At 49.0% G+C, this 13,622-nt stretch overlaps 1 protein-coding gene across 1 annotated transcript in view; it reads right to left on the minus strand.

The window, feature by feature from the left end:
• Positions 1 to 13,302, minus strand: part of ANAPC4 (anaphase promoting complex subunit 4) — a 75,398-nt gene extending 62,096 nt beyond the window's left edge. Inside the window, exons 1-6 of the mRNA XM_040425568.1 lie at positions 13,149 to 13,302; positions 9,141 to 9,291; positions 7,227 to 7,332; positions 7,014 to 7,146; positions 4,987 to 5,061; positions 1,545 to 1,571 (exon numbers count right to left, since the gene is read on the minus strand). Coding sequence (XP_040281502.1) covers positions 1,545 to 1,571; positions 4,987 to 5,061; positions 7,014 to 7,146; positions 7,227 to 7,332; positions 9,141 to 9,248 — 449 coding nt within the window. The 5' untranslated portion in view covers positions 9,249 to 9,291; positions 13,149 to 13,302. The remainder of the gene's footprint in view (positions 1 to 1,544; positions 1,572 to 4,986; positions 5,062 to 7,013; positions 7,147 to 7,226; positions 7,333 to 9,140; positions 9,292 to 13,148) is intronic.
• Between the last annotated feature and the right edge of the window lie 320 nt (positions 13,303 to 13,622).

The raw sequence follows: 13,622 nt of genomic DNA on the forward strand, positions 1-13,622 counted from the left end.
ACTGCTGAAAATTTCACCCATTCCAACGCAGGAGATTTTAGCGCAATGCTGCAGAGGTTTTGAATTAAAGGGGTTATCCAACCCCTAAAATGCCCCCCCCTCCCAATGCTCAGGTTCCTCGTATACATTATACGTACCTGCTTCCCAGCACCCTCATTGCTTCTGATCCCTGCACGGCCGCTGCTGCATCTCCCCATCGTGCGGATCAAAACATCCAGCAACAGGGGGAGCAACCAATAGCAGGTAACGACAGGTTGGAGGCTCCCTAGCATCATAGGTGACGCTTGGGATGCTTGTCCCCGTCGCAGCCTGCTATTGGATGCTCCCCATCCATTGCTGGATGTTTTGATCCACGCGACGGGGAGATGCAGCGGTGGCCATGCAGGGGACCAGAGCGACGCAGGTGCTGGGAAACAGGTACATATAATGTATACAAGGGGCCCGGGCATTGGGGGGGGGGGGGGGGTCATTATAGGGATTGGATAACCCTTTAGGCGACTTCCAAAACATCAATGGTGTGAGTGCATTTTATTTTAGATGCTTTTTATGGTATTTACTGACACAGTGCGCAATATTGGATCTGTGTATGTAACTAAACTCTGACTTAGGCTACATGCACACGAACGTATGTGTTTTGCGGTCCGCAAAAAAACAAACAAAAAAAAAAACGGATGACATCTGTATGCCATCCGTTTTTTTTGCGGATCCATTGTAATAATGCCTAAAACGGACAAGAATAGGACATGTTCTATTTTCTTTGCGGGGCTACGGAACAGACATACAGATGCAGATAGTACGGTGTGCTGACAGCATTTTTTGCGGACCCATTGAAATGAATGGGTCCTCATCCTATCCGCAAAAAAATGGAACGGACACGGAAACAAACAACGTTCCTGTGCATGTAGCCTTAGAGTGGGAGTGTATGGGTGGGGGTGTTGGGAAAAGGGAGTTTTTTAACAGGATTATCCCACAAAATGTGTTACTGTGGAATGAATACAGCATCTCAAATGCAGTATTAATACAATATAAATGCATTAAAAGAACTGTTCTTTCTTTTCTATACATCACATTTTCCTCTCTAGTAGGGCCCCTGCTGTTCCTCCTTCCGGTCCACCTTCTTCTGCTTACAGAGGTGGACACACATGCTCAGTAGCTTCCCTGCTCCCCTCCCCTCCGAGGTGTGTCTCTCTTTAGACAGTGGAGAAGGACATTTGAACAGGGGTCTGCACAGTGATTGCTGCTATTGTGAATTCTATGTAGTAAAGGCCTCTCCGTCTCACCAGCACTGGATACATTAGAAGAACGTCCCCCCCCCCCCAACAAGAAAAGGACAGCAGTGGCACAATAACCATTAATATCTAGACACAGGATCCATTTATTTAAACCTCTCCAACAGAAAATGTGCCTTGCTTCTTGTATTCCTTTATACAAATGTTTTACAAATTTGCAACTTGCAGGATAACAGGCCGAACTGGATGGACAAATGTCTTTTTTCGGCCTTATATATTACTATGTTACTAATGCAAATTCGAATTTTTCCTTACCTGAATATTTTAGCTGTGGCATTGTAACTATAAATAAACAGAAAAGAAAAGAATTAGTTTATACAACACACACGACTTCATTTCCTTTCTAGAAAATCCCTCTAAATCCTCGAGTAAATACCCATTGATGCCCCTCAGATGTATCACACACTGGATAAAGGGGTTTTCTGTGATTTTTATATTGATGGCCTGTCCTGAGGATAGGACATCAATATCTGATCAGTAAGGGTCCGACACCCCGCACCCCTGACGATCAGCTGTTACAGTTGTGCTCTGGCGCCAGAACTCCACAGCTCCATCCATTGTATACTGGACAGAGCTGGAAACTGCAGCGCTGCTCCCATAAAATGAATGCAGCTACCAGCTCCATCCACTACACCACGGACTGCTGTGTAGTTCCAGCTTCAGAGCCACCCTGAAATAGCTGATCGGTGGGGGTGCAGGGTGTCAGACCCCCACTGATCAGATATTAATGGCCTATCCTGAGGACAGGTCATCAATATTAAAATTCTGGGAAATCAAGTGGAAATACTGTAACATCCACTCTTCTCTGTTCATAGCTTAGCTACCAGATCCGACTGATGCTTCATCTACCTGCAAGGCCAAACAACTGTGTAGTCGCCTATTTAAGACGTTGTACAATTTACATGGGGGCATGGAACCCCCATTCTTCTGATGAATAGGGGGCCCAACAATCAGACCCCCACCGATCAGATATACTCTTTATAGGGTAAATTATTCACATTCTTCTACAGCTGCAGCCTGACTATTCATGTTTCCAGTGACTATGCATACTCAATTTTTTAATTAAAAACCTGGGTACGCCAACTGTGTCCTGCATACAAATGACCCTGGAAAGGAAGAGCCGTAAGGGAATTCTTTGAAGACTGATCCGCTGCCCAGTCTTTCACTGAAAGAGTCCTATGAATGACAACAGACATGGATGATGCTCTTACCACTATCTTGGCCACATCAAGTGAGGCCTCACAGATATACTCGCTAGCCTGCGTAATCTGGAATGCCAAGTCCGCAAATTCTTACCGGGAACTACCAGCAAGTAGGCCAGGCCTAAGTTGCTCTGCTCAGTCAGTGGTTGCCCTGCTGACCCACAAGAAGGCAAAGATTTGGGAGGAAGGTTGAACCTGCGGCCTCAAAGGTGGATTTAGCGAAAGACTTCTCTTTATCTTTCGGGTCTTGGAAAAAGGTTGCCTTAGCCAGGGTAAGGGTGGTGTGCTTGGACTGGCATGATACCAGGGAGTCTACTGCCGGGGGGAAAGACCAAGTCTTTACCACCTCCACTGGGAAGGGGTATACGAGATCCAGACACTTAGGTTTAGAGAAGCGCTTATCCGAAACCACCCATTCCTTTTTGATAGCGCACTCGAAGTCTTTATGAGAGGAGAAAAACGTATGCTCTATTATGGGGCTTCGAAAGGATCCTTGTGTGCTGGAGGATTCCTGAATCTGGAGGTGCAAGGTGTCATTCACTGCTGCAATGAGGCTGTCAACCTTAGAAGCGAGGCTAGTGAATTGATCCTCATCTAAGGAGTCCTCAGAGTCGATAACCTCTCCATCAGAAATGTCGTCCTTCCTTTTCGACATAGGAGCACAGCTCTCTAAGAGCAGCGGTGAAACAGAGGAGGGAGGAGAAGCAGATCTCCAAGATGCCACTGAGGATCTGCTCCATTTACGGGACTGGTCCCTAGACAAATTCATAATGTCTCTTGAGGAGGGGGGCTGCTGCGAGGATTGCGGGGCCAAGCAACCTAACATGTTGACTATGGATAGGGGCGCTTTAGACAGGTCGGATACCGCTGTAGACAGGGAGCGTGCTGACTCGGGTTCTGAACCCTGGGGGATGGGGGGTCTTGGAGCCAAACAAATGCTGCATAACAGCTCGGTTTGACCACATTTAAATTTGGTACTACAGCGTGCGCAAGCAAAGTAGGTAGCAATGGTGGACCCCTGTCTGTGTGCTTCCCCTCTAGGGTAGGAAATTATGGGGACCTAGAGGGAGGAAAGTGAGCCCCTGGTGGATGACAAAACTATGGAAACAGAGAGCGCCTAACAAAATCAATCTAATAGCTTGCAGGAGAGATATAGGAGGACAGGGGTGCCACCTAGGGCAGAGCCTACCCGTTTGTAGAGCCACGTGTTCGAGAAGCAGGCCAGAACACTTGAGCCTTCATCCAAGAGCTGGGAGGAAGAACCAGAACGGAGGTGGAGAAAAAAAGGAAGGCCGAAACCCATTCAGGAGGGAGTCCTTGGTACGCTGGTCAATGTTTAGAGCTGTGGCAGGCCCTCCCCCAGTTGGAAGGGGCGCGAAAAAAGCCAGGGCCTAAAGTAGAAATGAGGGGTTGCTGCGATGGAAGACGCAGATGTGCCGGCCAGAGTTGGAGGCTAGAGCCAGCACCGCGCGCAAGATGAGGGAACCAGAGGGCACGGGGAAAGCTTGGGAAACCTTCCGATAGTGGCTGGAGTACCACCTCTACCCCAGGACTCGGGCTTGCTGGGGCCAGTGGTGCTGCGTCATAGCTGCAGCAGGGAGGGGGCTTGCTGGGGACAGCAGTGCCGCAGCAAAGGTAAGGCAGAAGGCAGTGGTGTCATCCAAGAGGATCCGGGAAGGAAGGGGGGACACTGTTTTTGTCCCATACTCACCTGACTCCAGCCTTGGTTCCAGCAAGGTCCTTCAGCCTCCCAAGTTGCTCCCTTTGGTTGGGGCAGACCGGTGTCCGAGATAGATAAGACCTGAGGCTGGCAGGCAGTGGAGGATTTGATGGTCCTCCACACCACCTTTTCTTCTGTCCTGGTTACTGAGGATGTTGGGGGCATCCCACTGTGCTGCCAGGTGGGTAACTGGGAGATAATTCCACCCTGGGCCGAAGTGCGTGAAAAAGCAAGACAGCAGAACAGATGTCTGCTTCCTATGGACACTAAGCTAAAACTGATCAGCTCAGTGCCTGCAGGAGGGGTATAGCTGGTGGGACTGCCTCCTACCTATACCCAAGGTCTTTGCTGTATCCCCCAATGACACGGATGAGAAAAGTAAATTATCGTTTGTCGTTAATGAATTGTGGTAATGTAAATGTGCTTTCTGTGACCTTCCGCCGATAGGCACGATGACTAAACCTGTCTGCACACAGTCAACCGTCATCATTTAAGTGAGTGTGGGATCGAATATAAACAAATTTGTACACAATACTCCCTGCATCTAACTGCTTGTCGCTATCATTGGTGTGGTGTCGGTAGGTCACTTGTGTCGTCAATCGGCTAAATGATTAATTACTCGTGTAAATGAGCCTTTACTCACCTGTAAAGTTTCTCTCACCGAGTCCATTGGGGGACACAGCTCATAGTTCTATGTCCCCCAATAGGAAAAGTGAGAAAACTAACCAAACCAAAGAAACAAAACAAAAAAAGTGTAGCAACAAGATATCCTTACTTTTTGGGCAAAGCAGGCAGCCTTGGAAGAAGAACGCTGGACTCATCTTCTGCGTTATAAAATGACTTCAAGACACTGGGATAAAACAGAAAAAATTAAAAAAATTAAGAATATAAAATCATCATGTGAAGCACATACAATAGAAATCTATAAATCGATTCTATGGATGGACGGACGCTCACACACTTCAAGCTCTGGATCTATTGTTATCCTAAGCAGTGGATACTGACACATATATCCAGCCACAGCAACACTTTCTAATAGGTGGGCGATAAGTGGATGAATATGAATAAGACCTTTGGTAGATGATTTATGTGTCTTTTTTTTTGTTTTCTTTTAACAAAGGTGGGGCACAGATTCCACTACATTTGCAAAATAATAAACGGTGGCCCCCAATATTAATAATGCCCCAATAGTGACCACAAGTATTAATAATGCCCCATTAGTGGCGCCCAGTAATCATAAGGCCCCCATTAGTGGCCCCCAGTATTATTAAAGCCCCCATTAGAGGCCCCCCAGCATTAATAATGCCCCAGAAGTGACCCCAGTATTAATAAGGCCCCCAGTATTAATAAGGTCCCCATTAATGCTCCCCTAGTATTATTTTGCCTCCATTAGTGGCTCACAGTATTAATATTTTCCCCATTAGGGTCTATTCACACGTACGTATGTGTTTTGCGGACCGCACATCGCCGGCACTCTTATAGAAAATGCCTTTTCTTGCCCGCAATTGCGGACAAGAATAGGACATGTTCTATTTTTTTTGCGGAACAGAAGTGCAGATCCGCAAATGCGGACAGCACATTCCGGCCCCATTGAAAATGAATGGGTCCACACCTGTTCCGCAAAATTGCGGAACGGATGCGGACCCATTTTGCGGACGTTTGAATGGACCCTTAGAGGCCATAGTATTATTAATGCCTCCTTCCCCCTCTTCTTGTGCAAAAAAGAAATAAAAATAAAACTCACCTAATCCATTTGATCGTGCTGCGGTGAACACTCGCTGCTCACAGGCTGCGCAGGACAGGACCTGCGCTCCAGCATGATAATGTTCCGCAGGTCCTGCTGCTTCCAATCAATGCTGCGAAACGTCATCACGCTGGAGAGCAGGTCCTGCCCTGTGCATCCAGTAAGCAGCGACTGTTCCCCGCGGCGCGATCAAATGGATGAGGTGAGTTTTATTTTATTTTTTTAACACATGGAGAAGAGGGGGGCAAAGGCAGTACTAACGAGCGCTCCACAATGGGAGTGCTCATTAGTAATAGTGCACAAGTGGCAACCCTATGCATGCCCACAGAGAGCTGTGTGCCCACAGAGAGGGCTCTGAATGCTGCCTCTTGTTCGCCACTACTGTCCTAAGGCGCTTTGCAGGCACAACCCCAGGCCTGGTCAGCTTTAAGATAGCTGACATGTGGGTGAACACCTTGTGTGCAGTGTTTGAAGAGTGTCTGAGTATTTTACATCTGAGGCTACTTTCACACTTGCATTCACAGCGGATCCGTCTGGGGTCTGCCCAGACGGATCCGCTCATATAATGCAGACTTGGGATCCGTTCAGAACGGATCCGTCTGCATTATATTGTAGAAAAAATTCTAAGTGTGAAAGTAGCTTCAGACGGATCCGTCCAGACTTTACATTGAAAGTCAATGGGGGACGGATCCGTTTGAAAATTGAGCCATATAGTGTCAAATTCAAACGGATCCGTCCCCATTGACTTACATTTTAAGTCTGGACGGATCCGTTTGCAAGCAGCGTTCAGGTGTCCGCTTGCTGAGCGGAGGCTGAACGCTGCCAGACTGATGCATTCTGAGTGGATCCGCATCCACTCAGAATACATTGGTAGCTGGACGGATGCGTTCGGGGCCGCTTGTGAGACTCTTCAAACGGAGCTCACAAGCGGAACCGCGAACGCTAGTGTGAAAGTAGCCTAAAACGTTGTATTTTGTTTTTTTATTTATTAATTTTTTCCTCTAAACTCAGACAATTCCCATTAATATGTTTCTGAAGTGACCTATCTGTGGATCCACCTATTCTCCTCTGTTACTTCCATCCACTGCATGCAGGACACTGGCCTTTCCACTGAGAATGAATGAAGGCTTTCAGGCTTTTCCACATCACAAAGCACCACCTTCTTGGTGTCAGCGAGACCAAAGGCCAAGACTGCGGGGACAAAGAAAGGAAGAAAAATATTCACAGAATAGAGATTTATCAAAGACAAAAAGTAAAGAAGAGCCACTTACTTTTGCCATCAGGTCTCCACGCTAAGCATGTCACCTCCTTCCCGGTATTTTCATTAGGGGGTAAAATCCACACCCTCTGAATATTTGCCAGTCTATGGAGCAAAACCTGATGAGACAACATCAACAGGAAGAATACAGTCACACTGATCACCGATTTAGAAAAAGTCATCTTGGGCTCCATTCAGACGTCCGTAGTGCATTGCGGACCCGCATACACCCGGCCGGCACCCCCATAGAACTGCCTATTCTTGTCCGCAATTGTGGACAAGAATAGGACATGCTCTATTTTTTTCTGGAGCTGTGGACCAGAAGATCGGGGCCGCGCTGCGGAAATGCGGATGCGGAGAGCACATAGTGTACTCTCCACATCCACTGAATGAATGGGTCCGCACTCGTTCCGCACAATTGCGGAACGGGTGTGGACAACACTTGTGGACGTGTGAATGGAGCCCCATAGTAAGACGTTGCTCATACAGTTCATTAAAGGGGTTGTCCAACGTATTAAAAATATGCCCCCCAAAGCCAGCAATGGCATAAAATAATAAAGAGAACAACTGCTCACCCGTTTTCCGGTGTTGCTGCTCCGATCCTCCCTGCCACTGCATCCATGGTGTCATCTTCTTGGCTGCAGTGATGGTGTGTCTGTACGCAGAGGATACTGGTCAGGCCAGTCACTGGCTGCAGTGGTCATGTGGAGTTTACAGCGCATCATCACTGCCTGCAAGCAAAGCCCAGCAGGAAGGATCTGAGCGCCAATGCTGGAAGGGGAGTTTATGTGCCTTGATTATTTTATGACAATATTTTACCCCTCCTCTCTACAGTGTGATGGACATCTTTCCGTGATGCCGGGACTGCACTCTTCTCGGGCATGCGCCGGGCGCTGCCTGTTACAGCGCGGTCCCGGCTTCGGCTCCCTCACTCGCCCCGGCCGTCGCTTCTCGTCTTTAGCGTGAGCGTGATCAGAACGCAAGCCAGTGATCACGCTCGCGCTAAAGACGAGAAGTGACGGCTGGGCGCGAGCACGATAGAACTGAACGGCGCATGCACAGTCTGCAAAATTAAGGCGGTGAGTGAGGGAGCCGGGATAGCACTGTAACAGGCAGCGCACGGCGCATGCCCGAGAAGAGCACGGTCCCGGCATCACGGCAAGATGTCCATCACACTGTAGAGAGGAGGGGTAAGGGGTGGGCTTATCGTGCCTTGAAGCAAGGAGGCCGCTGCCCCCACGACTTCAAGCCTGACTTGGAGAAGGCGCCAACAGACATTAAAACTGCGATTTTAACAAATATGAGGAGACAGAATGAGGAAAGAAAATCATGATTAGCAACACACTGGGGGATACTTTAAGGTACTGTGGCCGGTTTAATATGTGTTTTCCAGGTGACAGGTTCCCTTTTTTGGGGTTATTGATATCGATGACCTACCCTTCAGGATAGGTCAGTAATATCTGATTGGTGAGGGTCCGACACCCAGCTGGTCCCTGCAGGAAATAGCTCTTGGATGGAGCGGGAAGTACAGCTCCATTCGAAGTGCAGTGTTCGTGCTGGTTTACTGTAGCTCAGCTCCCACTGAAGAGAAGAGAATGGGAGTTGTGCTGCAGGATCCACTTTATTTTGGACGGATCTGTGCTTCCTGTTCCATTCCAAGTGCTGGCTGCGCAGGGGGTCGGGCCCCCACTGATTGGATATTAGGTCATCAGTAGTAAAAAGAGGACAACCCCTTTAACAGTAGGACTGGAGGGAATGGGTTAGGTTGAGAATTTGGCGGGGGGGGGGGGGGGGGGCATTTAAATTTTTGCCTCAGGCAGCAGAAAGGCTAAGTGCGTCCCTGCGCCTGGCCAAAAAGCACTGATCTCTTGCACCAGGGCCCATGTGCCTTTAGCTACGCCCTGCAGCCGATCATTCAGAAACTTACCTCTCCAACTTTGTTGACAAGCGCAATCAGGTCCCTCTTGGGGGACCATGACATAAATATAATTTCATGGGGCAACTGCTTCTCCCCGACTTGCCGAAACGAAGGCATGGCAGAATTTCAACTACGTCCAAATACGATAATTCACCGGCATCTGGAGGAAGAGAAACTAGATTACAAATGTTGCCATTATGATGTCATGAAAGTAGCTTAAAGGGCATCTGTCAGCAGTTTTGTCCCTATGACACTGGCTGACCTGTTACATGTGCACTTGGCAGCTGAAGGAATCTGTGTTGGTCCCATGTTCATATGTGCCCGCATTACTGAGAACAATGATGTTTTACTATATGCAAATGAGCCTCTAGGAGCAACGGGGGCGTTACCAGTACACCTAGAGGCTCTGCTCTCTGCAATGGCCGCACACTCTGCACTTTGACAGGACCGGGCAGTGATGATGTTTAACTGCCTGGCCCTGTCAGAGTGCAGAGAACTGCGCCTGTAGGTGCAATGGTAACGCCCCGGTTGCTCATTTGCATATATTAAACCATCACTTATAGAGGCTGATCTATATCAGTAGTGGCGATATGCTATATGTTCCAAAGGCTGCTGTCACACCTAGGGGTTTCCTTTTGGCATTTTAAGGGGGTCTGTGGCTTTGGTGACTTTTTTTTTTACAGTGTTTTTAGGCAGATACTGTTACATGGAAATCCAGGAATGACGGCGACACTTGTCCCGCTCGGTGGGGTTCTCATTCACTACAGTGGGACCCCCGGCCCACTCCTCCCTAGGACCGCTGCCTAGTCCCATGTAGCAGCAGATGGAACAACCCTAAGTGTCCCAGATGTTCTCTTTCCATTTATTGGTACTGCACACCTCACTAGTAATGGAGGTCCCCAGCAGCAGTCATGTAGGTTACTATATAGGTACTGCACACCTCACTAGTATCGGAGGTCCACAGCAGCGGTCATGTAGGTTACTATATAGGTGCTGCACACCTCACTAGTAATGGAGGTCCCCAGCAGCGGTCATGTAGGTTACTATATAGGTGCTGCACACCTCACTAGTAATGGAGGTCCCCAGCGGCGGTCATGTAGGTTACTATATAGGTACTGCACACCTCACTAGTAATGGAGGTCCCCAGCAGCGGTCATGTAGGTTACTATATAGGTGCTGCACATCTCACTAGTATCGGAGGTCCCCAGCAGCGGTCATGTAGGTTACTATATAAGTACTGCACATCTCACTAGTATCAGAGGTTCCCAGCAGCGGTCATGTAGGTTACTATATAGGTGCTGCACACCTCACTAGTAATGGAGGTCCCCAGCAGCAGTCATGTAGGTTACTATATAGGTACTGCACACCTCACTAGTAATGGAGGTCCCCAGCAGCGGTCATGTAGGTTACTATATAGGTGCTGCACATCTCACTAGTATCGGAGGTCCCCAGCAGCGGTCATGTAGGTTACTATATAGGTGCTGCACACCTCACTAGTAATGGAGGTCCCTAGCAGCAGTCATGTAGGTTACTATATAGGTACTGCACACCTCACTAGTATCGGAGGTCCCCAGCAGCGGTCATGTAGGTTACTATATAGGTACTGCACACCTCACTAGTAATGGAGGTCCCCAGTAGCGGTCATGTAGGTTACTATATAGGTGCTGCACACCTCACTAGTAATGGAGGTCCCCAGCAGCAGTCATGTAGGTTACTATATAGGTACTGCACACCTCACTAGTAATGGAGGTCCCCAGCAGCAGTCATGTAGGTTACTATATAGGTACTGCACACCTCACTAGTATCGGAGGTCCCCAGCAGCAGTCATGTAGGTTACTATATAGGTGCTGCACACCTCACTAGTAATGGAGGTCCCCAGCAGCGGTCATGTAGGTTACTATATAGGTACTGCACACCTCACTAGTAATGGAGGTCCCCAGCAGCGGCCATGTAGGTTACTATATAGGTACTGCACACCTCACTAGTATCAGAGGTTCCCAGCAGCGGTCATGTAGGTTACTATATAGGTGCTGCACACCTCACTAGTAATGGAGGTCCCCAGCAGCGGTCATGTAGGTTACTATATAGGTACTGCACACCTCACTAGTAATGGAGGTCCCCAGCAGCGGCCATGTAGGTTACTATATAGGTGCTGCACACCTCACTAGTAATGGAGGTCCCCAGCAGCAGTCATGTAGGTTACTATATAGGTACTGCACACCTCACTAGTAATGGAGGTCCCCAGCAGCGGTCATGTAGGTTACTATATAGGTACTGCACACCTCACTAGTAATGGAGGTCCCCAGCAGCGGTCATGTAGGTTACTATATAGGTACTGCACACCTCACTAGTATCAGAGGTTCCCAGCAGCGGTCATGTAGGTTACTATATAGGTGCTGCACACCTCACTAGTAATGGAGGTCCCCAGCAGCGGTCATGTAGGTTACTATATAGGTACTGCACACCTCACTAGTAATGGAGGTCCCCAGCAGCGGTCATGTAGGTTACTATATAGGTACTGCACACCTCACTAGTAATGGAGGTCCCCAGCAGCGGCCATGTAGGTTACTATATAGGTACTGCACACCTCACTTGTAATGGAGGTCCCCAGCAGCGGTCATGTAGGTTACTATATAGGTACTGCACACCTCACTAGTAATGGAGGTCCCCAGCAGCGGTCATGTAGGTTACTATATAGGTACTGCACACCTCACTAGTAATGGAGGTCCCCAGCAGCGGTCATGTAGGTTACTATATAGGTGCTGCACACCTCACTAGTAATGGAGGTCCCTAGCAGCAGTCATGTAGGTTACTATATAGGTGCTGCACACCTCACTAGTATCGGAGGTCCCCAGCAGCGGTCATGTAGGTTACTATATAGGTGCTGCACACCTCACTAGTAATGGAGGTCCCTAGCAGCAGTCATGTAGGTTACTATATAGGTACTGCACACCTCACTAGTATCGGAGGTCCCCAGCAGCGGTCATGTAGGTTACTATATAGGTGCTGCACACCTCACTAGTAATGGAGGTCCCCAGCAGCGGTCATGTAGGTTACTATATAGGTACTGCACACCTCACTAGTATCGGAGGTCCCCAGCAGCGGTCATGTAGGTTACTATATAGGTGCTGCACACCTCACTAGTAATGGAGGTCCCCAGCAGCGGTCATGTAGGTTACTATATAGGTACTGCACACCTCACTAGTAATGGAGGTCCCCAGCAGCGGTCATGTAGGTTACTATATAGGTGCTGCACACCTCACTAGTAATGGAGGTCCCCAGCAGCGGTCATGTAGGTTACTATATAGGTGCTGCACACCTCACTAGTATCGGAGGTCCCCAGCGGCGGTCATGTAGGTTACTATATAGGTGCTGCACACCTCACTAGTATCGGAGGTCCCCAGCAGCAGTCATGTAGGTTACTATATAGGTGCTGCACACCTCACTAGTAATGGAGGTCCCCAGCAGCAGTCATGTAGGTTACTATATAGGTGCTGCACACCTCACTAGTAATGGAGGTCCCCAGCAGCGGTCATGTAGGTTACTATATAGGTGCTGCACACCTCACTAGTAATGGAGGTCCCCAGCAGCAGTCATGTAGGTTACTGTATAGGTACTGCACACCTCACTAGTAATGGAGGTCCCCAGCAGCGGTCATGTAGGTTACTATATAGGTACTGCACACCTCACTAGTAATGGAGGTCCCCAGCAGCGGTCATGTAGGTTACTATATAGGTGCTGCACACCTCACTAGTAATGGAGGTCCCCAGCAGCGGTCATGTAGGTTACTATATAGGTGCTGCACACCTCACTAGTAATGGAGGTCCCCAGCAGCGGTCATGTAGGTTACTGTATAGGTGCTACACATGTGCGGGCTGAAGAAGGAAAGACTTCCATGTACGTGCAGTACAGTGTGGATGACAGGTCACATGCATCCTCTCCCAGGCGGCACACGTCTGATGACGTCACCTGCAGCGTCTGCCAGGGTGACAGGAGGTTACACCCGAGCTCACTCACCGCCCGGCACCGGCTTCGCCACGGCGGACCTGCAGACAGCGCGGCCTGCTGACGTCACCGCTCCTCTTTCGCGCTATCGGTTCCTATCTTCTTTACAAAGGCTGGATGACGTCACGGTCACATGACCGCCCAGGGCGGGAGGTCCGGGCTGTGAGCGGCAGATTCGGAATTTCGGATGCGGTGTGTGAGGGAGCAGCAGCCTTCCGCACTCCAGCTGCTGTGAAACTACAACTCCCAGCATGCAAACCTATTTGGCTGTTTTAGTAACTCCCACAGAAGTGAAAGGAGGATTCTGGGAGTTGTAGTTTCAGAACATCTGGAGTGCCCCTGTAACGTTACATTACCCTACTTTGTGAGATTTCCCTACCTCCTTACTTCCAGTCGCACCGCTAATGAAGTGAGGAGGCGTTCCTGAGTTTTGACGATCTGCGCATGCACAAACGGACAGTTTAGGGAAAAATCTCAGCGGAGTTT

Source organism: Bufo bufo, chromosome 1, assembly GCF_905171765.1.
Source record: "Bufo bufo chromosome 1, aBufBuf1.1, whole genome shotgun sequence".
Classification (NCBI taxonomy): domain Eukaryota; kingdom Metazoa; phylum Chordata; class Amphibia; order Anura; family Bufonidae; genus Bufo; species Bufo bufo.